Source organism: Magnolia sinica, chromosome 7 (genome assembly GCF_029962835.1).
Source record: "Magnolia sinica isolate HGM2019 chromosome 7, MsV1, whole genome shotgun sequence".
NCBI lineage: Eukaryota > Viridiplantae > Streptophyta > Magnoliopsida > Magnoliales > Magnoliaceae > Magnolia > Magnolia sinica.
Window position 1 is genome coordinate 19,581,611 of NC_080579.1, and position 26,162 is coordinate 19,607,772.

The window sequence follows — 26,162 nt, forward strand, 5'->3', positions numbered from 1 at the left end:
TTCTTCTACGCGGTAGCGTCCAAGCTCGGCTCCTTTGTGGAACTAGACCTCAAGACAAAACGGGGAGTGGAAATGGGAGTGATCAGAGTTTGCATTAATCGAAGGAAAGGCACGCCTCTGCCCACCCATATCTCCATCACCGTCGGTGCAACATCCATTAACCTTCCAATTCAACGGGAAGAGCCAAACCACCCCCTTCCGCGGTGCGGAGACCTCTGGCGGTGTAAAGTCCCTCCCACCCCCCCGGAAAGTTTCCGCGCAGCCTACAGGGAAGACGACGGCACGTCCTTTTAGTGTGCCCGCGGATCACCAAACGTTATCAGCGAGGTAGGTGGAATTTGAAATTGTCCAGCTTAAGAGGGTATACGTGTCGATTGCCCGTCTCTCTCCCAGTCTCGAGACGCACACCTGCTCAGAGCGTATGGCTCCAGTTCGACACGTGGCTCTCTGCATCTCATCGGTGCAGACGGTTCACGGCTCGAAGACGGCACACATGTGGGTGCAGCTATAAATATCGAGAGAGAGACCGGGGTTGACGTCACTAGTGATCCATGTGCCACACATCTAATGGACACGTGCCAGCCACCTATACCCATCAAAGCTCCTAACGCCTCCGATGCTCCGTTTCGTCCTGGCTCGACGAACGGAACATGTGCGGTCCCTCATCCTGATCTACAGCCCACAGCTTCGGAACCCATTCCAACGGAAGAGCCTCAAACCGAGCCTGCACCATTTGATCTGAACCATACACCTCGCCTGGGCCATGTAGCTCAAAAGCATTCCACCTCTTCGACCTCAGCACGTTCAGATCGTGGAAGAGCTCGCTCTATTTTTTGCAACCCCACGTTACAAGCGCTCCCTTCCCAGGAAGACATGAATCTTCAGCTGCAACTAATCCCCTTCGACATCCCATACGACCAGCCAACATTCGACGAAGACTCTTCCTCCTTCTCGCAAACTCCATCATCATCAACGACTATCAAATCAAAGTGCCCCTCCCGATCCTACTTCGATATCAACCTTCTCTCTTTGTTCCAAGACACAGCAGGAGATAATATTATTATTGCGGAACCTCTACAGATCAGAAATGGCAACCCCCAAATTACCCATTTAGAGGACGAACAAAGGGAGATTTTGAGCAAGAAAATTCAAAGGAAAAAATGGATCCGGGATACGATGAATCACATTGGAAGGCTGCTTGGGCTATCGTTCGGCAACTGTCCGGAGGACTTCCTTGCCCTCTTCTAATGCGTTGAGAACAGAGGTAGACCGTTGGATCCCAACAGAACCCCCCTAGAAACGACTCTCAAGGGTAGGCAGAAACAGGGAACCAAAGAGGAAAATTAACAAACCGGGAACCAAATTTATAGCATCGACTGACGCTGGTGCTGAGGGCTCGCGGGGAAGCACAGTTACATCGTGAAAATTGTTTCTTGGAACGTTCGGGGGGTGGGCTCCAAACAAAAAAGAAGGCTTATTATGGAGTCCTGCAGCAGACGGAACCCGCAGATTATCTGCCTTTAGGAAACCAAAGTGGAGAAGATAAATGATCGTCTCATGAAAACGCTATGGAAGGCTTCGGATGTCAATTGGGTGGAAAAGGGTGCTTCAGGCAGCTTTGGGGGCATCCAGATTGTGTGGAGGTCTGCCTTCTGGTCTCTTCGGAACACCTCTGCTGGGAACTACTCCGTCACTGCTACTTTGAGAAGCAGTGTGATGGGGGTAGACTTCCTCATCTGTTCAGTCTATGGCCCAACCAACAACGACTGCAGGGAAGACTTCTGGAAGGAATTATCCTCCGTGACTCAAAGCCTCAACGGGCCTATTTGTTTTGCTGGAGACTTCAACTGCATCAGATTTTTGGCGGAAAAATCATCTGGTTCCAAATCCAAATCCCAAATGACAGCTTTCTTCGACTGGATCAACAGCAACCGGCTGGTTGATCTTCCTCTTCTTGGCTCTCGTTTCACCTGGACGAACTGTAGACACGCCCCAATCCTATCCAGGCTGGACCGATTTATTGTTTCTCCCAAATGGCTGGATCTCCTTCCTTCCACCTCTCAGTCTGTCCTCCCTAGGACTACCTCTGACCACTGGCCTCTCATATTATCTGCTGAGGAGGAAGATTGGGGTCCTAAGCCATTCCGCTTTGATATTTCCTGGCTTCATATTGCAGATTTTAAACCGAAGATTCCTGAATGGTGGAAAGAGTTGAATAGCAACGACTTTGCGGGTACTAGAATCCACTCCAAATTAAAACTGTTGAAAGAAAAAAATCAAGCAATGGGTTAAGGAGGAGAGGCGACGATCGGAAGATGAGCCCAACTCAATCCTGCTGGAGATATAGAAGATTGATGCTCATGCAAAATCCTACCCTATGTCGAAAGATATGCTAGCAAGAAGGATTCAACTCATTCAAGCCCTTTCAGCGATAGTCCTACAACAAGAAACGTCGTGGAAGCAAAAGGCTAGGGCGAAGTGGATTAAAGAAGGAGACAGAAATACGAGGTACTTTCACAGCATTGCTAGTACGCATGCCAGGTTCAACCGCATCAGCAATATGGTTATCAATGGAGATCGAATAGAGGATATAGATACGATCACAAATGAAGCTATATCTTACTTCCACCGCCTGTTGCTGAAAGAAGAATGGGTGCGACCTCGGCTGGATAATCTTCCTTTTCAAGGTCTGAGTATTGAGGATGCTTACTCCCTGGAAGTAAGCTTTACTATGGAAGAAGTCACGAAAGCGGTCATGGATCTTTGTGAAGGCAAGGCACCCGGACCCGATGGTTATCCTATTCTTTTCTTTCAAGTTTTTTGGGACTTGCTTAAGGATGAAGTCATGGAGTTTTTCAATGAATTTCACGCCAGAGGAAGACTATCGAGAAGCATCGGGGTGACCTTCTTCGCCCTCATCCCAAAATTCCCAGGAGCATTTGAATTCAGGGAATTCAGACCCATTAGTCTCATAGGAAGCCTGTACAAGATCTTGGCCAAGGTGCTAGCCAATCGCCTGTAGAAAGTTATAGGTACTGTTATAGCCCCCAACCAATTTGCCTTCATCCCAGGCAGACAAATCATTGACGAAGCCCTCATTTCAAACGAATGTCTCGATTCTTGCCACCGATCAAAGAAGAAATTTATTTTCTGTAACTTGGACATGGAAAAGGCATATGATCATGTCGATTGGGATGTCCTTCTGTATCTGATGACTCGCATGGGCTTTGGTATGACATGGAGACGATGGATCCAAGAATGCATTAGTTCGGCCCATTTTTAGGTTCTTTTAAATGGAGCCCCGAAAGGCTTTTTCAAGAGTACGCGTGGACTCAGACAAGGCGACCCATTATCCCCTTTTCTTTTCCTCATCATTGCTGAGGCTCTATCCGCGATGTTGCACAAAGGACAAAAGGAAGGAATTCTCGGCGGAATCCAAATGAAAGGCATCCAAACTCCTCTTTCCCACATTCAGTTTGCGGATGATATTCTGATTCTCTCAGAAGCATCCACGGATTATGTCTCCAATCTGCGGACTACGATCAGATGCTTTGAAGCAGTCACTGGTCCGAGGGTGAATATGTTCAAATCCAGAATTTTCGGGATCAATCTGGAACCCCTTGAAGTCAATAGCCTAGCTGAGCTGCTGGGGTGTTCCTCAGGCTCGTTCTCGGCTTCCTTTCTTGGCCTCCCTCTATGTCTTGGTAGACCTAAGAACCATCAATGGGAAAGTGTTATCAAGAGATTCCATCATCTTCTAACAGGCTGGAAAACTCGATTCCTATCCAGCGGGGGCTGCCTCACGCTGATTAAAGCAGCTCTATCTAACCTACCCACGTATTTTATGTCGGTTTTTCATTGCCTAGCTGCTGTTCTCAAATCCATTGATGATCTTAGACGCAAATTCCTATGGCAGGTTAGGGTAGAAAAGGAGAAATTCCCTCTGATGAAATGGAAGCAGGTATGCGCGCAGATAGAGGATGGTGGGGCTGGCATAAAAGATTTAACACTGATGGATCAGGCTCTATTAGGTAAGTGGATCTGGAGGCTTGGCAATGAGAAGGATTGCCTAAGGAACAAAATTATCAAGGGTAAATACGGGACATCTCCTGGAGGATGGTGGACGAGCGACTCTTCTTTGCATATGGGCCTCTTCAATTTGGAAAGGAATCTGTCATATGAAAGATGTGGTGGTGAAGGGTACGGGTTTTGAAGTGGGAAGGGGAGACTGTATCCGTTTCTAGACAGACTTTTGGGTAGGCGATTTACCCCTGAAAGACAGATTCCCCTCTATCTTCCAGATCACAGCGAAGAAAAGTAGTTTCATATCCAACAACTACTCTATGGAAGCGAACATCATGGTCTGGAATATTCAAAGTAGAAGAAACCTTGAGGACTGGGAAATTAAGGATTTTGCGGCTCTCATGGAACACATTCAGCACATTCACCCTAACCAGTCTCAGGAAGATAACATTGTCTGGAAAGCAGATAAATCATCTTTCTTTTCCGTGAAATCTCTCTTCAACATTCTCTCCTCCACTAATGTTGTTTCCACCTCTCCGTCCTTATTCCTTCTGGAAATATGACGTTCCTCCTAAGGTCCAGGTGTTTGGGTGGCTGGCCGGAAACAATAGGATCCTCACAGTTGATAATCTCCAGAAAAGAGGAATGATCCTCCCCAATGTCTGCGTTTGTTGCCTTGCTGCAGAAGAAACGGTGAATCATCTCCTCATCCATTGTCCGTACATCTATTCCATCTGGGCAGACATTCTCCTATGCTTCAAGATATTTTGGTGCTTTCCTAAAGACGTGGACATTCTCCTCAAGGCATGGCATGGAGTAGCAATAGGAAAACAATCTACCGGGGTTTGGCGCATGGCAATTATGGCTACTTGGTGGGCTGTCTGGGTTGAGAGGAATAATAGGTGTTTTCAGAACAAAGCTTGGCCTGCCCACTTTGTGACTTCCCTGGTTAAGTGCTTGATAGCGGAGTGGGCTTCCCATATGGATGGGATTAATGTAGATTTTCTTTCCTTTTTGGTTTAATGGTTTCTGCCTCCTCAGCAGATCCCATTTCCCCTCTGTTCCTTTTTTCCTCTTTAATACAAGTTATCTTTCAAAAAAAAAAAAAAAAAACAATCGACTTCTCCATTTTAGAAGTAATGGGATCGACTATATCAGATGTTGATGATGAAGTTATATTTAATTCCAAACAATTAATACAATATTAAATATCGAGACTTACCAAAAGCTTCTGCAACCAATTGCATTTTGCAGTCTAAAACAAGACAAAAAATTCAAAAAGGCACCAATTTTCGTAGTTCCAAATTAACCACCAAAGTGAAGGGGTCTTATGGCTAAAGTTGCCAAATATCAACAAATCTTGATAATCTTTAAAAAGAAAAATCAATATTAAATACTAATTGCTGGCCGCAAAAGAATCGCTGTAAATCAGGACAAAAAGAACCCAACATACTGTCCAAATGAAAATATCTCGCAAACCCTAGTTGCCATTGACCGGTTTAAGAAAAAAAATTGGAAGAAAAGGCCCCCAAAATCTGATCAAAACTGAATGTCCTACAATCCTTAAAGAAAATAATAAAAAACCGTCGCAAGATCACACCTCGTAATTGCATTTAATCACTGATTAGGCTGCAATGACTCTTAAACCAAAAGAAAAATCTGAGAAGAAGAAAGAAAAGAAGAGAAAAAAGGCGAAGAGGAGAGAAAAGAGAAAGGGAGATTATGAAGCAAGCAAGGAAGGGGAAAAAACCCATGCAGCTTTTTGGCTTTGATACCATCTCAGAGAGAAACTTATACTTAGTTGGAAGTCCAGCCCTCTTCTTATTTATATTAAGTGATGTCCCAAATTACATAAAACCTTTAGAACCAAGGGCAATAGGGGAAATACAGAAGAAAGAAAAATAATATGAGACATAAGAGGAAAATCCCATGGCTCAAAGAGAGAGGGCCCGTGGTCCAGAAATATACATGTCTACGAAACCTAACGCAAATTCAAATCAGGTTGGTGTGTTCCAACTCGAACCCAGGATGAGGACATTGACAACCCGACCTGAACTCAGGTTGGGTCAATTGGGTTTGGGTTGACCCAAAACCAAGTTGCAGCCCCTGCTTCTAGAGGAAGCTAAAAGAGCCTCCCTGGCTAGAAGAATCCCTCCCCTGGCTGGAAGAATCTCATGCACTCCAGTCGTAGGAACAAAATGGAGCTTTCTTATTTCAACCCTATTCGTAACTCATTCATATTCTAGGCTGCATAACAAGAGTTTGTGCTTGCAAAAGAGGATGTGGCTCATTGAGCTCTTTGTATCAAGTACTTGCTTCTCATTATGCAATTGCTTTATGTTTTAATAGGACATCTCCGTTGATTTCTGAAAGAAAAACAAATAGTTCTTGCTTAAATAGGAAACTGAAAGGGAACTTGCTTGGAGGAAATGTTTCTTCCTTTTAACAGACTTCTTGGAAATAAAAGAAGTAAACAAAACAAAATTTCTTGGGGCAATGATGGAAGACTCATCCAGTGAGAGACCAAAAAGCTAGTCAATTGATGATCAGGCCATCAGATTGTAGATCGGGCCCAAGTGTCCTGGTTACTCATCCAACCATCCAGATTGAATATCTGGATCATCTGACATCCAAATTGATTATCTGGACCACATTAAGGGTCTGTATTGATTGGATCAAACATCTGGACCGTATCAAGGCACCTTATGGATGTTTAGGTCCACACTAACAATCTGATTGGACTGTAGGACCCACAGGATCAACTATTGCTATTTTCAGCAATAAATAAAGTCATATGCTGGCGGTATTTCCTCCCCCGGCCATGGGGTGGGTTGTAATGGCCAGGTGGTAGTTGTTTTTCCTTTTGTCTCCGTGGTGGCTTAATAAGTTTACTTCACCTTTCATTAAAAGAAAAATAGTAGTCATACGCAGTTGTTTATGGAAATAAACTCAATTGGCTATGTATAGAGACCTATAATTGGAAGGTTGCAAGTCTTTTAACTATTATATCTCAGTATTCAGTTTCCTGTTCAGATTATTTCTTTTATAGCAAGTAGACTTTCTTTAGGATGTTTCTTTTACAGCAACATAGGATTATGCTTATAATAGAAATCCGGTTAGTGGGCCATATTTAGAACGTTTTAGAACTGATTGTAGCCTGTATAAAGGCAAATAGCCCCTGTATATGGAAATCCTTTTTATCATGGAATAGTTCCTTTGAGGTCATTTTTTCCGTAATGGTTGTTACAGCTGTTACAACCCCATAACATGTAATGGTTGCAACCATTACTTTTACGTAACGGCCTTTACGGCTCTGTAACGGCCGTTACGTCACACCATTTTTAGCATTAGTCAATTAATCCCCCTTGAGCATTCGTTGCTTCTTGGCATATGTGTGTGTGCAATTACTTGTTTCAATTATTGGTCTACTTGTTGGTACATACCAGCAGTCCTTTGTTTGATCTTTACTCCTAAACGTGTATGGTGTCTTGAGGTGGAATTAGAGCCCGAGAATTGGCATGTGCTTTCAGATTGTGTGCAAATAGATAAGAACTACGTAAAAAAGATGATCTTAAAAAAAAGAAGAAAAATAAATATTATTGACAGATTACCCACTTCGAGGGGCAAACCTCTACGAACAGGATACTTTGGTAAAATTTTCTTCCCTAGTCATTTCCCTACTCTCTTCATTATATGAAGTTGTGATGATTAATATAGAAGTTAAAGCTAATCAAATATCTGATATGTATCTAAACCTAATTAACACAAATATGATGCAGAATCTGTGGATGACCTGTTCATTCGTTAGACCTTCTTGAGAACCATCAAGGGTCGGTTCCTTGAGTTGTTCTAGCGTTGTTGGGTGATGCCAGGATATACATAGAAGCTCTCTTCTCATCGTGACAAGGGGGTGTCTGAAGGGAGAATCCTTGGGATATTATTGTTTTTTGTTGCATTATGGTCGATCTAGAGTGAGTGCAACGAGATGCGCTTAAGGAGTCGCCAGAGATCTCATGATGAGGCCTTCAGGATTTGATGCAGGACGGATAGCTTAAACTATAATTATGCGAATGAATTAATAAACGGACTATTAGAGTAAATCAAAGTATAAAATATTGCCAATTTATCTCAAATCTAAAGAAGTCAAGTAGTCAACTATGCTCAAATTCAAGGCCACATCACAATCCCGTAGATGGATCTTAAGATTATCGATCAAAAATGGCCTAATGGAATATAGAACTTTCATCTAGCATAGGATTCGATCTAAATATGAGGATTCACTTGTGATTTGTTAGGATTTGGAATTCTAAGTTTTAGGGTTTTAGGTTAAGGGTTATGGGGTTTAAAGGGGAATCATCGATAACCAAAAAGAGGGAAAGGAAGGGGGAATGGGACTGGCCAACTGTAGCCAGGGGGGGGGGGCGAGGAAAAAGACAAAAATAGAGAGAGTGAAGAAGTGAAAGGAATACCTTGAAGAGAAGATAGTTGGAACCAACTGACAATGACTAGCACTCTCATAACCAGTGTTCGAAATATCGGTATCGCACAATGTATTGCGCCCTTGGGATACAGATACGTATCAGTTATCGCACGGGATATGTCGTTTGTATCGCATAGTTTATTGCACTTTTTGGGAAACATGGGGAAACATTGGGAAAATGGTTGAATTTTTTAATGAAACTTTGGGGATTGTTAAAAAGGCCCTTAATACACACTTTTAAATCCTAATATCTCAGAAAAAAGATGCACATAATAAATTTCCTTTGTATAGGGTCCTAAGCTATGCGATGTTTAACTGAACTAATGCAACTATATTTAAATTGAATGCACGATATTTATAAATATATCATAGTCATGTATGAAAACGCAACCAATTCATTGAAAAGGAAAAGAAGAACTGAATAAGTAAAATTTTAGAAATATACATATCAATGATGGGGACTAGTTGTGGTCTAGACCCACATAGAGTTGCACGGTGGCTCGTAATCATCATCTCCATCTCAACGGGGCTGGGCATAGTACTGTTGCTCCACAAATCGACAATATTGTGCCCAGTTCATAGTAGAGTGGTACCAGTTAAGATACTCCTTGACATAATGCTGGTACTCATCCTATCCGAACTGAATCAATACGCCCATCCATGGGTACTGAGTAATCGTCATAGTCTGTAACTGATATAGATCTGGGAATGACACATATGAAGCTCCTTCGTATCCATATTGTTGGCCATATCCATACTGCTGCTCATATCCCTGCCCATATGCAGAAATGAACTCCTGACCATGGTTGAAAAATGATGTGCCGTAATTATTGGAGTCACTCGTCACATATCCACTAGGTCCATATCCATGTTCATAGTGCGGCACAGAACTTGAACTACTCTCCTGTGTTTGTGATCTAGATTCATGTTGTGGCCTGTAACTCGAGCTCTCCTCCCTTGTCCGTGATCCAAATCTAGAATCAACTCGCCTGCCACTAGAGGTGGGCATATTGGACCCGATCCGATGGATCTGACTCGATTCGACCTGTTCCGAATAGAACCGATGGCCAAAATCGGGTCTAATCGAGTCTATCCGTCCAGATCCGATCGTTTTTCGGGTCGGGGTTGGATAATGGTGTATCCGGACAGATCCGATCCGATAACCCGAACCGAAATGACCCGGACCGACCCGACCCGACCCGACATGACCCGACCTGAAGCGGGTAGTCGGTTAGTATAAATACATTTTTTTATACCCCTAAATCTCTTACCCTATTTCTCATCTTCTTCTTGTTCAACGCTCTCTTCTTCCTCTCCACTGCCCGACGCCATTTCTAACTTATTTCTTTTCTTTCTTTCATCATGGTGGGGCCCATAGAGCACTGTCCAGCAGCCGGTCCCCTCCGATAGTGTCAGTATCCAATCCCTCTCCAAATCAAAGCTATTCGTCGCTCGGATGGGCCACATGCCATGCACAGTTTCAATCCTCCACGAATAAGAAGGTATCTCAGACGTGTGGGGTCCACCTTTTCTACATATATGATACTCGGCTACGTATGACACTTGATACGCGTGGACTCAGAATTATTCACTCGATTTATATTGACTAAAAAATTTGAGTCGATCATGCATCGTACTGCCTCCATGAGAAAACCCGAGATCAGATTGGTTGGACAATCCTATCATCTGATCCGTAAAAACTTGTTTGTGGAAATAAGACCGTTGGATTTTATAACCGTCCCACAAATGTCTCCACCATTCCTCGTAAGATAATCAAATAAGCTTAATCTTTGGTTCATAATAAATCTTCCATATATATAATAATTTGGTAGGTTTAATTGGACTACTCATATGACACATCTGCAATTTCTAAGTGCCTGTGTATGATCCATCACACTCCACTGGAGTATTAAATTTTCTCGTAACTGCAATTCAGGCAAAATCAGATTGCATACTGAGTAACCTTATCGTACTCAGTAAACTTAGTTGGGCCCACCGTGAATGTATGTGTTTAATCCACACTGTCCATACGATTTTTAAGCTCATTTAAGGGGATGAACCCAAAATTTAAGAATATCCAAACCTCAAATGTATCATACCATAGGAAACAGTGTTAGTAATGATTTTCACCGTTGAAACCTTTATGTGCCCCACAGTGATGTTTACTTGCCATCCAACCTGTTCATAAGATCTTACAGACATGGATGAAAGGAAAACACAAATATAAGCTTGATAAAAAACTTCTGTGGCCCACAAGAATATTTTCAACGGTGGACGCTCAGTTCACACTGTTTCTTGTGGTGTGGTCAATTCAAGCTTCGGATATAATTCATATTTTGTCTCTAGCACTAAAATTATCAGGTAAAATGGATGGACGGAGTGGATTAAATATATAAATCATGGTGAACCTCGAAGAGTTTACTTAGTACGCTGAGCCTACTGAGTTACTCAGTTCCGTTTCCAATTCAAGCTCTATAGCAGTTTCGAGCAAAACAATGGGCTGGAAAGCGGTTTTAAGTAAAAACATGGGCGCTCGAGCTCCGAGTTGTACAAACGGTTCAAAGGATATCCAAGTTACATGGGCCCCACAGTGATGTATTTATTATATCTACACCGTTCATATATTTTTAGAGATCATCGTAGAGTATTATCTAAAAAATTATTAATATCCAAAGATCATCTGGACCACACCACAAGTAGCAGCAGCGAATGATTTTCACCATTAAATATTTCGTGTGGTCCACTTGATAGTTAGATCTATCTTATTTTTCATCGTAAGCCTTATGACTAGCTCGCCAAATGGATGGACGGTTTAGATATAACACATACCTCATGATAAGACCCACATAACTTGCTAAGGTCGTTACAGCAAGTCCCCACTCACTGTATATATAAAAAAAACTTTCGTGCAGTAACGGATAGTTTTTCAGAGCCATGTGGGGCCCACCTTGATGTATATGTTTTATCTAAGCCGTTCATCCATTTTGACATATCAATTTAGGCCTTGAGCAAAAAAATAGTATATATTAAAGGTTGAAGTGGACCACATTATATGAAAAATTAAATTAAATTCATACAGATCCGATTCGTACCCAACTCAATCCGACTCGTACCCAACTCGATCCGACTCGGTTCGGGTCAGGCTAATCATGTATCGGATCTGTTCGGGTCAGGTGACCTGGATTTGATTTCGGATCTGATCGAGTTCGGGTCAAACCATTGCCATTTCGGATCTGATCGGGTTAAACCCAATCCGCTCCGATCCAGACTGATGCCCACCTCTACCTGCCACGAACGCTTGTGTTCCTCATGCATTTTGCCAGCAGCTCCTCAAAATTTGAAAGTTTATGAGTCTGCTTTTCTTACAGTAGCTTTTGACGTGTGTATGTCTTATGGTAAACAAGATGGGGTCGTGGTTCTCCTGGACGTGAACCATGGTCAGGGTCCTGTGTGGAATGATCGGAATTCTCCTCCTCGGTAAAAGGGCTAAGAGGCCTCTTATCCTGACTCCTACCTGCGTTGTCACCATCCCCGTCGCCGCCGCCGCCACCACCACCACCACCACCACCATCATCATCCTCCTTACTGTCATCAGAGTCATCGTCACCCTTATCGCCGCCATCATCATCACTGGACTTATTTTCCGCATCACTCTCTGACTCAGTTTCGGTGTTAGACAATGTTTCCCCGCCACGTGTCCCGCGTGATAGTGACTACCGCGGGCTGCCCTCCGAACTCCTCGTCAATGGGTCGAATGCCTCATCAGGAGACCTCTGCTACTCCACATGTGCGTCAACATTAATCCCTTGTCTCTGCTTCTGCCGCAATATGTGGCTCTGGTCGCCCATCCGAGGTATCTAAGTCATCCGACCTAATCCACTGGTAAACTGGGTCATCCTCCGCATTCTCAGCATATGCATGCTGTTCGACTGTCATCAGGTCTAGTGGGTCTTCCTGCGCTTTTCTTCTTCCTTGCGAGCGGAGCAGCCTCTCTCGTAACTTCATATTATTGTGACAATACACTAGCTTCTGAAGCCTCTCATACCCTATTCTATTACGTTTATTTGTATGTATGAGGGAGAATGTACTCCAATTCCTTTCACAGGGTGATGAGGACACCGTTTGTGCAAGCACACGGACAACCAGTCATTGTAAAACCTCGCAGTCAGTCCCATACATGGACCACTATTCGCCTGCATATCATAAGATTCTTTAATTATCCTAGATTTTCCAAAATAATATAAAAGTTAAGTTTACTACAGTGACTCACATGCCATCATGGCGTTCCTTGACTTCACCGCAGGGTGACACTCAAACATTCCAACCGCGTCGCGGAATTTAACAATCTGTTGATGGCGTATACCAACCAGAATAAGTATTTAATGATTGAGATGAAGATAAGGAGAATGTAATTGCGGAACATATTTACCTCACTACCAAAGGTGCCTTTCCCCGGACAGCTGGGGAATAAGTGATCGTACACCTCATGTACAGCCGTCTTTAATGAATTATCTTCGAAGTGGTTCTGGCTGTAATGGTATTTGGGATTCAGGAAATACGCTGAAAACCAACATATACACATCAGTACAACCCTCATTTATTATTGCATATGGAAAAAAAATCCATATAGGTACTTACCAGCCTGATGTAGTGGGTGAGAAAGCGTCCTTTCCCAACGGTCGTCTATTATTGCATCCACCCACTTATATGCATTGGGAGCTTTAACCATGATGGCCTCTTTCATCAGCTGTATGGACGGATACGACCCCATCAATAGATTTGTCTCATTGTCCACCATCCTCAACACCACATAAATGGGCTCTAGAATACCCACAACACCATGCACTTTATCCCAAAATGAATTTCCCAGCACCAGCATCTCGATTATATAGGTTACTTTCGTCAACCTCTTTTTCCATTCTACGTAATCATGAGAGACGAAAAGCTCTCGTAACCCCTGTTTGTGTTTGAGAAGGCTACTTAAGGCGATATAATTTGTGGCGAACTGCGTCGCTCCGGGGCGGACTATATCCCCACCACACCTCTCGTGCATTGCAGCTAATAACCATGTGTGGTTGTATACTTGTGATGAGCCATGCATTAGTAATTACAGTCTTCACCGACGGCCTATCCTCGATCCTCTCCAGCATGAGATCAATGCAATGGGCTACGCAGGGGGTCCAATAAATATGATACTTGCTCTGAATATCCTTCCCCGCCTTAACAAATGCACTCCCATTATCCGTAACAAACTGCACAATATTTTTCCTCCCTACATCTTGCATGATGTTTTGCATTAGTTTGTAAATATAGTTAGAATCCTTGATCTTACTACTCGCATCTATACTCTTTAGGAACACCGCCCATCCCCTGGAATAGACCATAAAATTTATAATCGACATCTTTGTCGATCCGGTCCAACCGTCACACATGACGGTGCAGCCGTACATCTCTCATGATTGCCGATACGAATCAACGTATGTCTTCATTTCTGAATGTTCATCATCCAAGTATTTCCCCATGATCTGTGCGGGTGTGGGCGGCTGGACACCCTTAACCCCCACGCTGCACATCACTTATCATATTTTTGAAATGCGGGCTTGCTGCGGCATTTGTGGGGATTTGATCGTATATAAAAAATTTTGCTATAAATTTTTTAACTTTTTTCCTCACATCACCTCCACTAAACATCTCCTTTATTTTCTTTTGTATCCCTCCTGCCTCTTTGTATATCCTCGGATCTAAAGGTAGATCTGGCACCCGCATGCTACTACTCCTGCCCATGCCCCATATTCCTCTCTGCCTACTACCCTCCCCTGATCCACCCCTAAAACTCTCCCCTGCTCCACTCCCCCCACCACACTCATGGATAGACCCCTCAAATCTAGGCCTACTTGTGTCCCACCTCCTATCCTGATCTCTCTCCCACTGATCCCGTATGGACTTTTGAATTGCGTGTCTGTATTCGGGATCATCATCATTATCGAGATCCACTACATCATCCTCACCTGCATATGGTGGTCGCCCCAACTCCTCCCTAATCTCCCTCTCCCGTGCATGTTGTTCATCTTGTCTTCACATTTTTTTTTTTCAATATGGTCCTCATCTGTTCTCGCACATCCTGTGGGCACTTCGGGCAATCCACAACATTGCGATACCCTCCCGCTAAATACTCCTTTAAGCGGGTTACCCCACCACTCCTCGATACATGGCCACATAAATTACAAATACTCCCGAATTGATTATCGGGAATGGGCCGACCGTACCTCCACCCTATATCAGGTTACCTACCTTCTCTTCTTCCCGACATATTTTATCTGTAAAATAATATTATATTAGTACTTGTTAGGGCCCACCTTGGGGCATGTGCTATATATCCATGACACTCATCCATTTTGTCAGATTATTTTAAGGAATGGTCCATAGAGCACCATCCACACGTATAGTTGTTCATGCATGCAACAGTACCACATGTAAAGATGCTAGATACCCTACGCATACTGAGTAAATTCTGTGGGATCACCTTCATTCATGCATTTTATCCAACCCGTTCATCCATTTCACCATATAATTTTAAATCTTTAGCCAAAAAATGAAGCTTATTAAAAAATCAAGTGGACCACACCAAGGTAAACGGTGTGAATTGAATGTTTACCATGAAACCCTTATTGGGGTCACAGATTCTCCGTTGCCATCTGTAGTGGGTCCAACTGATCTTTAACGGTGGCCTCACGAATTGTTTAACAGTGAAAATCATATTCTTCGCTGCCATTTATGGTGTGGTCCAGCTGATCTTTGGATATGATTCATTTGTTGGATAATGCTCTAATATGATCTCTAAAAATAGATGAACGGTGTAGATACAATAAATACATCACTTTGGGGCCCATGTAACTTTGATCTCCTTTGAACTGTTTGTACAACTGGAGCTCGAGGAGCATCAGTGCTCGTCTTTGCACGACATGGATGCGGATTTCCTGCGAAAGCCTTTCTTCCTGCGCTGGAAACCTGGGTGGGGCCCAACGTGATGTTTTTGAGAAATCCACCTCGTACATCCGTTTTTTGAGCTCATCTTAGGACTTGAGACCAAAAGTGAGAAGGATCCAAGACTCAAGTGGGGCGCACTAAAGTAAAAGGTGGGTAGGAAAATTCCTACCGTTGAAAACTTTCTGGGGGTAGAAAGTGATGTTTACATGACATCCATACCGTTAATAACGTCATTCCTACTTGGATGAACTGAAAACAGAAATATTAGCCTGATTCAAAACTTCTGTGGCCCACGAATATTTCAACTGTGTATGTTCAATACTCACATTTTAGGTCCACTTGAGTATTGGATACGGCTCATTTTAGGCCTATAATGTTAAAAATATCTCAGAAAACGGATAGCCGGGGCAGATTTCTCAAAAACATCACGTTGGGCCCCACCCATGTTTCTAGCGTCATCATCCTGCGAGGAAATGGGCGTCCGCACGACACGCGGATTGCGTCCTATCCCTGCCCGTCTCTAGCCCCGAACGGGCAGTTCTGTGGGTGGGCCCACCTACAGTATCTGTACATCCAGGCCGTCAATCCCTTTTGCTCATATCATTTTAAGGCTTGAACACAAAAATGAGGTAGATCCAACGATCAAGTGGACCACACCAAATACCAAATAATAAGCTTGGTTGCATTTAATAACCATGTGTGTGGTCCATTTTAGCATTGAATCTGCCTCATTTTTGTTTTCATGCTTAAAATAATCTGAGAAAAAGGGATGGACGGCTTAGATGAAGGGAACAAACAAAAATCAGCTTGATCCAAAACTTTAATGGCCCCCAAAATGTTTTTAATGGTCGATGCTCATTCAACACTGTTTCTTGTAATGTGGTCCACTTGAGATTTGGATATACCTCATTTTTAGTTTCACACCGTAAAATGATCTATAAAAAATAGATGGAAGGCATGGATGAAACACACACATCATGGTGCGGCCCACAGAGCACTGACCACCAGCGAAAGGTTGGTATTGCGTGGAGTAGCCAATCCGTTTCCGCCATAAATCCTGGCGCGGATTACTGAAGTGACATCACCAAGTTACGTGGGTCCCACCATGATATATTTTTTCCATCCACACCGTCCATCCATTTGAATAGATCATTTTAGGGCGTGAGCCAAAAAATGAGTCGGATCCAGAGCTCGAGTGGACCCCACCACAGAAAACAGTGGAGAGAGTGACGTTCACCATTCAAAATTTCTTGAGGGCCACAAGAGATGGATGGTCAAGATGATATTGGTGTCTTCCATTATTCCATATCTTTCTGGACTTATGAATAGATTAGATCACAAATAAACATTATGATGGGCCCTCAAGAATGTTACGAGTTTCAATGGTGGGCGTCGCTCTCTCCACTTTTTTCTGTGGCGGGGTCCACTAAAGATTTATATCTACATCATTATTTGTGTCATGCCCTAAAAAATTATTTCCAAATTAATGGACGGTGTGGATACGACACACATTGCCGTGCGACCCATAGACACGGACGCCACTTTATGCGATTGTACAGTGAGTAACTCACTACGCTAAGTGTAAACTCATGTGAGGTCCACCATGATTTATGTATTTTATCCGCTCCGTCCATCCATTTTACCAGATAATTTCAGGGCTTTAGCCCAAAAATAAACCATATACAATGTTTAAATGGGCCACACCTTACAAAACAGTTGAATTGAACATCCACTGTTAAAATACCCTTTTTAGCCACAGAAGTCTTGGATGATTGGATCAATCTTAAATTCGTATTTTCCCTTCATCCACGTCTACGTGATCTTATTAACGGTTTGAATGACTGATAAACATCACTGCAGGGCCCAGAAAGGTTTCAACGGTGGAAATCAGTATCACCACTGTTTCCCGTGGTATGATCTACTGCCCGTTCTAAGTTTTGGGATCAACTCCTTAATTTAGATGGGAAAACAGATGGACGGCGTGGATAGACCACATACATTAAAGGTGGGCCCAACTGAGTTTACTGAGTACGATAAGAGCATGCTTAGTAAACCAGCTCTCGCGCCAAATCTCCGAGAAATCCGCACAGGCATGCTCCAATTAGCGAAGAAAGAGAAAAAAATGAAGAAAATAGCCAGAAAAATTCGAAGAAAGAGGGATACAGATACTTACCTGTCGAATGACCCACCTCCGATCACCACTACAGCCTACGGCTACAGGTAGTCTCCGATTTTTTTTTTCTCTTTTTTTTTCCTAATTCAATTTTTTTTTTTTTGATTTTCCACAACCACGGCATCGACTTTTTATCGTTGTGGGTTGTTGGCTACAGTGGGACTCGTGAGTCCCCTGCAAACGCACCCGTGAGTGTCCGTGACTCTGTTTGTCGATTTTCGATAATAATGGAGGCGGAAATACCGCGATATCGCATGGTGTGGGTTGTATCGGCTATATCGACGATATATCGTGCGATATCGACGATAATATCATGGGATATATGAATTTTTGGATTTTCAGTATCTTCCGGGGCTTATCGGAGGAGTTTCGTCTCGTTGGGGCCCGATACCAAGATTATCGACCGATAGTATCGATATTTCGATCACTGCTCATAACCTAGTTGGAAGTTTCCCTTCAGGCAAACCTCGACAATGGGGGAGATGACCAATCTTAAGCGGGAGGTGAAGTTGGAGGACGTGGGAGAGGTCATCGCTGAGGTAATGGCAGTGGTGGGGTGCGTACGCAGCCAACCCTTTGGGAGTATCAAGTCCACCATGATCCTGATGAGCGTGTAATGAAGAGTGTGAAGATTGAGGCCCCGAGTTATGATGGTCGCTTGGACCCCACCATGACCTTCCTAGATTGGCTTTCGAACATTGATCATTATTTCGAGCAGTACATTATGTCTGATTGTTGTTGGGTGAGGTTTGCCAAGATGAAGTTGGTGGGCCAAGGCAAGTTTTGGACGAATGTCGAGCGGAAGGTGGAGAGGTCTAGAGATGACCCAGTCTCACTTTGGATTGGGTTGAAAGAGATCTTTAAAGAAAAATACCTTCCACTCTTCTACCGCCAGAAGCTTTTGGATTAGTGGCAATCCCTTCGGCATAGATTAATGCCCGTGGCTGATTATATCGCCAAGTTTAATGAATATATGATGCGTTGTAACATCGAGGATGACCCATTAGTGACCCTTTCTTGTTTTAGAATGGGTCTTCAATCCGAGCTTCAATGTGAGCTCATTCCTATCGATATCAATACCTTAGAGCATGCCTATCAAGTGGTGCAAGAACTTGATCGGTATCTAAAACCGCAATTCGTAAGGCGATTCGACTCACATGAATCCAATTTCAAGACCACTCCCCAAAGAGCTAAGCCTAGTATTGGGGTTTAATCTAGAGCCCATACTGGTACTCAATTCAACAATAGGGATGTGGAGGATAAAGGTCTAACTAGTACTGGCTTGAGGGGAGGTGAGCAAACGCGATGTTACAACTACTAATGATATGGTCATTTCGCATACCAGTGCCCTACGAAAGAGTGAAATAAAACCTTCGTAATCGGTGAGGTTGATGAGGATGCGAATGATCATGGCGATTGTGAAGAAGAAGAATATCAGTGCGAAACTGGTGCTAGTGATGAGGAAGGTGGAGGAGTTGAGATCGTGCCACTTGCAGTTGTCAGATTCACCTTAGCCCAAGCCAAAGAGAGTGACGATTGGCGTAGGAATTCAATTTTTCACACTAACATTAAGTGTGGTGACAAAAACTATAAGGTGATAATTGATAGTGGTAGTTGCACCAACATGGTCTTTGTGAGCACCATATCTTGTTCGGGTTTTGAAACTTGTTCCTCACCCTCAACCTTATCAAGTTGCATGGGTTGATGCATCCTCGATACCGGTTTCTCAGCGGTGCCCCATTCCCATTCAAGTTGCTTCCAACAAAGACACGTTGTGGTGTAATCCAAAAACACCCCGAAGGAGGACATCAAGAAGGGTGATCTAAAAGATGTGAGGAAGTCCCAACTTAAGTCTCTCTACATAATAAATGCCAAAGAGCTTCAAATCGAGACTAAGGCTAATTCGATGGTATATGTCCTTGTGGGGAGAGAGGTCACACCTGAGGTTAGCGTAGATTTGCCATCTGAAGTGATTGCCGTGTTGGAGGATTTTAGCGATATTTTCCCTGAGGACTTACCAAATAAGCTTTCCCCCATGTGGGACATTCAGCATGCCATAGATCTTGTTCCTGGGTCGACTCTACTAGACCTTCCTCACTACCGAATGAACCCTGCGGAACATTCAGAGTTTAAGAAGCAAGTTGGTGAGCTTCTTAGAAAAGGGTTCATTCAAGAGTTGGAGTCCATGTGCTATTCCAACCCTCTTCATGCTTAAGAAAGATGGCACTTGATGCATATGTGTGGACAGTTGGGCCATTAACAAGATCATGGTTAAGTATCGGTTTCCTATACCGCGTCTTGATGACATGTTGGATATGATGCCCACTGCTATAATCTTTTCCAAGATTGACATCAAAAGTGGGTATCATCAGATACATATTCACCCAGGAGATGAATGGAAGACAACCTTCAAAACGAAGGATGTGCTATATGAGTGGCTAGTTATGCATTTTCGCTTGACCAACACTCCGAGTACGTTCATGAGAGTAATGACCTAGGTGTTGAGGCCATTAATGGGTGAGTTCTTGGTGGTATATTTCGACGACATTCTTATTTATAGTACCTCCAAGGAATACCACCTCCACCATTTGAGGCAAGTTTGCGGGATCCTTAGAATGGAGAAGTTATATGCTAACCTAAAGAAGTGTTCTTTCATGTCTGATAAAGTTATCTTCTTAGGCTTCATTGTTTCATCTGAGGGCATGTCTGCGGATTTCAAGAAAATCAAGGCTATAGTAAGTTAGCTTGAACCACAAAACATTCATGAGGTGCATAGCTTCCATTGTTTAACCACTTCTTATAGGTGGACTGCTTACATGCCCGTAGTGTTGGACCTTATAAGATATTGAAAAGATTGGACTCCAATGTGTATGTTGTAGATCTTCCACCTGATATGGGCATTAGATCTATATTCAATGTGGAATAAACCAAAATACCTAAAATAAATAAACAAAATAACTAAACTACACCATCTCAATGGCTCCATTGTGTCCAATGGATCTACGATCAAGATGATCCACGGTCATGATCCAACGGTCCACGACTCCCAACTAAGCAACCCACATGTATCTTCCTAGTATAGGGTCTTCAAAGATACACAACCATGCATGTGGGGTCTTCAATAGGGTTAGGAGCTTAAATTGGGCCCACTGGGCCCCATGTAATGATCATCTAGTCATAACGAAACTGGGGTATCTCTCCTCCATCTCTGATAAACTCTAAAGGGAGCTTGGAAGTCCTCATCATGATTGCCATGCGGGATGTAATTTCTTGGGCTAAATCTTTTAGATCCTTTTTGTTTGTTCCCGTTGCCCTTTTAATTCCTTATGATCTTGTTTGTAATTTTTGTGATTTCTTTTCCTCCCTTTTAATAAAATCATGTGACTTCTCAAGAAAAAAAACCCTTCCAAATCATCAAGATGTTCCTATTTGCAAGATATCCAACATGTCCCATGCCTTATCTCTCCCATATAAATAAATCCTAAAAATGTTAAAATTCAAAATAACCTGACATAAAAAATAGGTAATTCGGGATCATATCTGCACTCCCTATGTAAAAACAATCCTGTCCTCAAGGTTGCTTCAAAGTTCAAACGCCCTCTCATGTCCCATGCAATATTTTCATCTTTGTGTTTTTTTTTATTCTTCAAATTTTATGGTTTGCTTAATGGATATGAATTTTCAAAATCTGCAACATTCTTTGGATAAACCTTTCTAAAGGCCAAAATGATTCTTTCAATGATTGGTGACTTGGAATAAGCCTCATGAACTTCTTCAAACTTTTTGCAGCTTCCTTCGGCCAGACTTTGTTTCTCACTGTAGCATCCTCTGTAGTTTTACTTTTCAGGTGAATCGGGTTGTCTAGGCTACCTTAAGACCGAATAGAAAAACATCATCGGGAAAACAAAGACAATTCACTCCTGCTTGTATTTGATTTTGCTTCTTTTCTAGGATATTCTCCTATTCTGTTGGCCCAACATTTGAAGCTGATGATTCGATCATCTTCACCACACTAGTGACAAAATTTGTAAAAACTAGGATGAGGAAGAATATTCCTTGGACGATTTCATAGCTGATGCTTCTGATTTTTTTTGGTAGTACATATAATCTGTACAAACTTCTGATTCAAGGCAGTAAGAATGGTTTTAGTTTCCTTCATCATATGCAATTGTTTATCAGAATTTCCATCAATCTTTTGCAACTCGTATGTAGTTTCCTCCATCATATGCAATTGTTTATCAGAATTTCCATCAATCTTTTGCAACTCGTATGAGCTCTTCCATTGTTGATTCTATTGCCATAATGTAACCGCATGTGACAATGGATCGCTGTTACTCTGATACTGAATGATAAGAGCCCAACATAAGGTGTAGCCCATGGATGCCTCATAAGCTAGTTGTCTTCTACATTTATCATGTTTTGCGTGAGGCCTCTCGTAAAATGATGGGGGACCTAACGAGGTTCCCATGGGCCCCAGCCATCTCTTCCTCGATTTATCATGTTACTGATGCCACATGGACCAAAGCTCACCATGGGTAAAAACCAGACCTCAAAAACGTATATCAACTTCTAACCCGGGATAAGCCTAGTGTTGCTATGAATGCTAATGAAGTACAATATTCTGCAGGTGTCGGAAGCATCCGTTAGCAGAAATCGCAGTACAATCATTGTTCCTGCAGGAAGCTCCCGTGATGAAGGGTGGGCAGCATTCAGGAACATTTTGGCGGAGATGAATGAAGCTTCGCAGCTCCTCATCCTACCAAATCAGGTGTTAATTTTGTGAATTGTTCCTCTCGGGTTGTTTCTGGTTTAGTGCCTCATCCGTTCTTACGTAGGATGTTCTGTTTTTCCCAAACAGCAGAATTCAGAATCTTCCGAACGACTTGCAGGGCTTTCTGATGATGTGGGTGCTGGGTTCATATCAGGCCATAGTACTCAGCCTGCCTCGGCATCCGAGTTGAATGTCGACAGATCAGCCGATTTACCCCAACAGGATGAAATTGGAAGCTTGGGGGTTTCCAAAGTAATCAGAGCTGATCAAAAGAGGTTCTTCTTTGATCTGGGTAGCAACAGCAGGGGCCATTTCTTGAGGATCTCTGAGGTATGCCGCAGCTGCTATTTTTTAGTTCTGACTATCACATCTTTTTATTCTATTTCATTTTCATTGGTCACTACCATCTTTTATCAGAGCTCCATAACTCGATTTGGTGTAAACTCCCAAGCCATTCACCCAATCAAGAGTCAGGACAGGTTCCTTTTTCGATAAGATAGACTTGATAAATTTAAGGCCATGTTCGAATTGCATGTTTCCATGGATAGGAAGCTGAAAAGAGTTAATCATTACTGATTGATTATTTCCATGAACACTATTGAAAATTGGATTGCAATTTAGTATTCTTGTTTGGATAGCAAGTTGAATTCATTTTTTCATTAGACAGTAGTAACTTAGTTTATTGTGCAAGAGAATTCCAACCGTGGGAAGTCTATGATTGCTTTGTGGAATTCACACTTTTCCTTGCTATTCAAACATGTCTACACTTCACATCACAGGAAGCCCCGTCCCTTTCCATACTATTCCATGGATTCCCTTGTATCCAAACACACCCAAATGTGTAACTTGATTAGATAAACCTGAAAAAACCAGAGATTTGAGTCCTTGAAATAAAGAAATCAAACTACACCATTAGGCTTTGGGGTTTTATGGTGCCCAAGGTTGGCAGTATGTGTTAATGACAAATCATGTTGAATGGAATTTCCAATTCTTTTTGTCTTTTTCTTTTCCTTTTCTTTTGTTTTTTAAGGTTAACTGAAACTTTATTAAGAGTAAAAAGAAAGATTACAAAAGCAAATGATGAGAGATGATTGGATTAATACAAGGACAATAATTCTCCTAGCTATCCTGGAAAGCCTCTATTGGGTTACCCCCCAAGATTACAAAAGAAGATGATGAGAGATCATCGGATTAATACAAAGACAATAATTCTCCCCACCCCCACCCATAAAGTTGCTAGGAGCACCAACTACATAAAGTTCTTTTCTTTCAACCAGACCGAATTAAGTTCCATATGGAGAAGCCCCAATCCGATGAGCCATAATCCAATCAATTTGCAAAGCATAAAGAACCTCTCCGAAAATTTCCTTGAGAGTTGATATGAAAGAATAAATGGTCCAGTCCAAGGTATTCCATATCGGTAATAGTGGCTGTAACGGTCACCACCGTTACTGATACGGGGGTGTAACAACTGTTATGACCCCCATAACGGTTGAATGTTTTATTTTATTTTACACATCACAATCAAACATTAGAACTAGAAAAAAAGGGCATAAATAATTACTTTTTTCGATGTTTTGAATCTAAGCTTCTATTTTGCCCAAATCACTTCAATCTACGGGTTTAATCCTAAAAACTATTGTAAGAGTGGTCAAAATCTGTTATAGAATGATATAGGAAAGTATTCGAAATGAGAAAAGTGAAAAAATGAGAAAAAAAAATGAATTTAAATAAAAAAAAAGTGGCCATTTTCAACCGTTATGGGGATAACGGCCGTTACGCCCCGTCCCCATAACGGCTGATAAAGTCCCAAAAAACCAACTGCCTCATTTCACCCTTGTATTGCATAACGGTCATGGCCGCTATCAATATGCGGCCGTTATGGCCATATCGTAATGGATATGGAACCCCTTGGTCTAGTCTCTGTGCTTTGCAAGCACATAATGCATCTAGTTGGAAGAATCATATTTCCTTTCCTTGGGTGAGGACCTTGTTCCTACACATCAAGTAAAGCCACCACCTGAGGCAGCCTAGGATACCTCCAAATGAGTGAGTGGAATGGTGTCCTTGTACTATGGGAGAGTGGAATCATGAAGAACTGAATAGAATGATTTCACTGTGAATACCCCTGACTTGCTTTGATTCCAAACCCATCTTACCCATCTATTCTTTATCAATTGCTAGCCCTCTTAGTGTCAATTGCATTTTTGACACCCTTCCAAACACCAACCTCCAAATTGCACTTAGGAAGCACCATGAAGCATGATTTGGTGGTACAAGCACTAGTGCTGCCTAGCTTTTCAGGCTTGAAAAATTAACTCGTGGGAGTCCTTGAGTTTTCATGGATTCATCTTAGGCTTGTGCCCTCATCATTCAAAACAGGCAGAGGCCATTGCCATTAGTCACCACCATAGTTCTAAAACTCGGTAACTCGAAACTCAGCCACATTGACTCGACTTGGCAAGATTTTGAGCCAAGTCATTGGGAAACTCAGCTATAAGCCTGATTCGGCCTTGACTCAGCCCTACTCATTGAGCCAACTCAGCTCAACACAACTTGAAGCAAGTCACTTGCTTGAGCTGCGTTTTTTAATTTAAAAAGAAACTAAGAAGGGGGGTTTTGAAACCAAGTCCCACAGCTGCAAGAGCAGCATCAACTGACCAACAAGCCATACCCCATGAGTCTGCATTCCATTACTTCTTATATCCTATCTATACATAACTTTTTAGAAATATTTGTAAAAAAATATATATTTAATTTATTAAATATTGTGCAAAGACACTGGCGAGTCTTCGAGTCAACCCACCCCAGCTAGACATCAAGTCGAGTCTAGTTTTTAAACTATGGTTACCACCACCATCACTAATTTTCATTTGATTTCTTGCGAATTGCTTTGCAGGTGGCCGGGGCAGATCGCTCATCTATCATTCTTCCCCTGTCTGGGCTGAAGCAGTTCCATGAAATGGTAGGTCATTTCGTGGAGATCACGAAAGATCGAATTGAAGGAATGACGGGTGTGAGCGTCCGGACAGTGGAGCCCTCACAGAGATGAACTTAGTGGATTGTGTTTTAGTAAGTAACAAGCGTTTGCATTTGCTAGATTTGTAGGTATCCCGTTTGAGTAGAGGGTGCTTTTGTGCAGAGCATGTTGTCATCCTGTTATTTTTCTTCTCGTCTGATAGAAATAATCTCTTCTCTCTATTCGATAACCGGATAAGTCGGGGGAAAGTTTGCCAAGCTTTCTTCTGATTGAGTAATAACGAAGAACAGAGAAATCCTGTAATTCTTGCATCCGTTGGTATAAAAAAGATTGGCACCCAAATTACCTGTGATCTGTAGACGAAGCTCATTCCACACCACCGCCCCCACCCCCCCCCCCCCCAAATTTCTGGATGAAAGGTCGTGTTTGGATGAACGAGTGAAATGGATAGTGAAGATTTTAATTTTGAAAAAATAAAGAGGGAATTACAGAAGCCAAAAGCACCCTCCAAATTGCCATTGTGTTTCTTTTGAGTCCTGACTTGGGAGTAAACATAAGTGGGATTTGGAGCCCATTCTCCCAATATGAATGCCAATCAGAACACAATTTTGACTATTTCCACTTTGAGGAATGATCTTCTACAATGTTTGTAGGGCAAGCTTATTCTACAATGTTGCTTGTGGGGCCCAGTGGGTTTTTTCATGAAATCCAATCCATTTAAAAGGGTCCCACCACCATAATAGTGGGA

At 42.5% G+C, this 26,162-nt stretch overlaps 2 protein-coding genes across 4 annotated transcripts in view; one reads left to right on the forward strand and one right to left on the reverse strand.

Moving 5' to 3' along the window:
* LOC131251177 (transcription factor Pur-alpha 1-like) overlaps window positions 1-25,766 on the forward strand; it is a 42,590-nt gene extending 16,824 nt beyond the window's left edge. Inside the window, exons 3-5 of one of the 2 annotated variants that reach the window (XM_058251744.1) lie at window positions 22,291-22,431; window positions 22,522-22,764; window positions 25,334-25,766. In XM_058251744.1, the coding sequence (XP_058107727.1) occupies window positions 22,291-22,431; window positions 22,522-22,764; window positions 25,334-25,486 (537 nt within the window). In that variant the 3' untranslated portion in view covers window positions 25,487-25,766. The remainder of the gene's footprint in view (window positions 1-22,290; window positions 22,432-22,521; window positions 22,765-25,333) is intronic. The other variant, XM_058251745.1, reaches the window with a different exon arrangement.
* On the reverse strand, window positions 12,054-13,539 carry LOC131251178 (uncharacterized). Of its 2 annotated transcripts, XM_058251747.1 has the most exons (3): window positions 13,142-13,539; window positions 12,933-13,063; window positions 12,054-12,849 (listed from the first exon to the last, which is right to left on the reverse strand). In XM_058251747.1, the coding sequence occupies exons 1-3, from the start codon at window positions 13,380-13,382 to the stop codon at window positions 12,760-12,762; spliced, it is 462 nt and encodes a 153-aa protein (XP_058107730.1). In that variant the 5' UTR covers window positions 13,383-13,539; the 3' UTR covers window positions 12,054-12,759. The 2 variants fall into 2 exon arrangements, with proteins under 2 accessions (XP_058107730.1, XP_058107729.1); XM_058251746.1 differs by having other exon boundaries at window positions 12,054-13,063.
* Window positions 25,767-26,162: the final 396 nt, after the last annotated feature.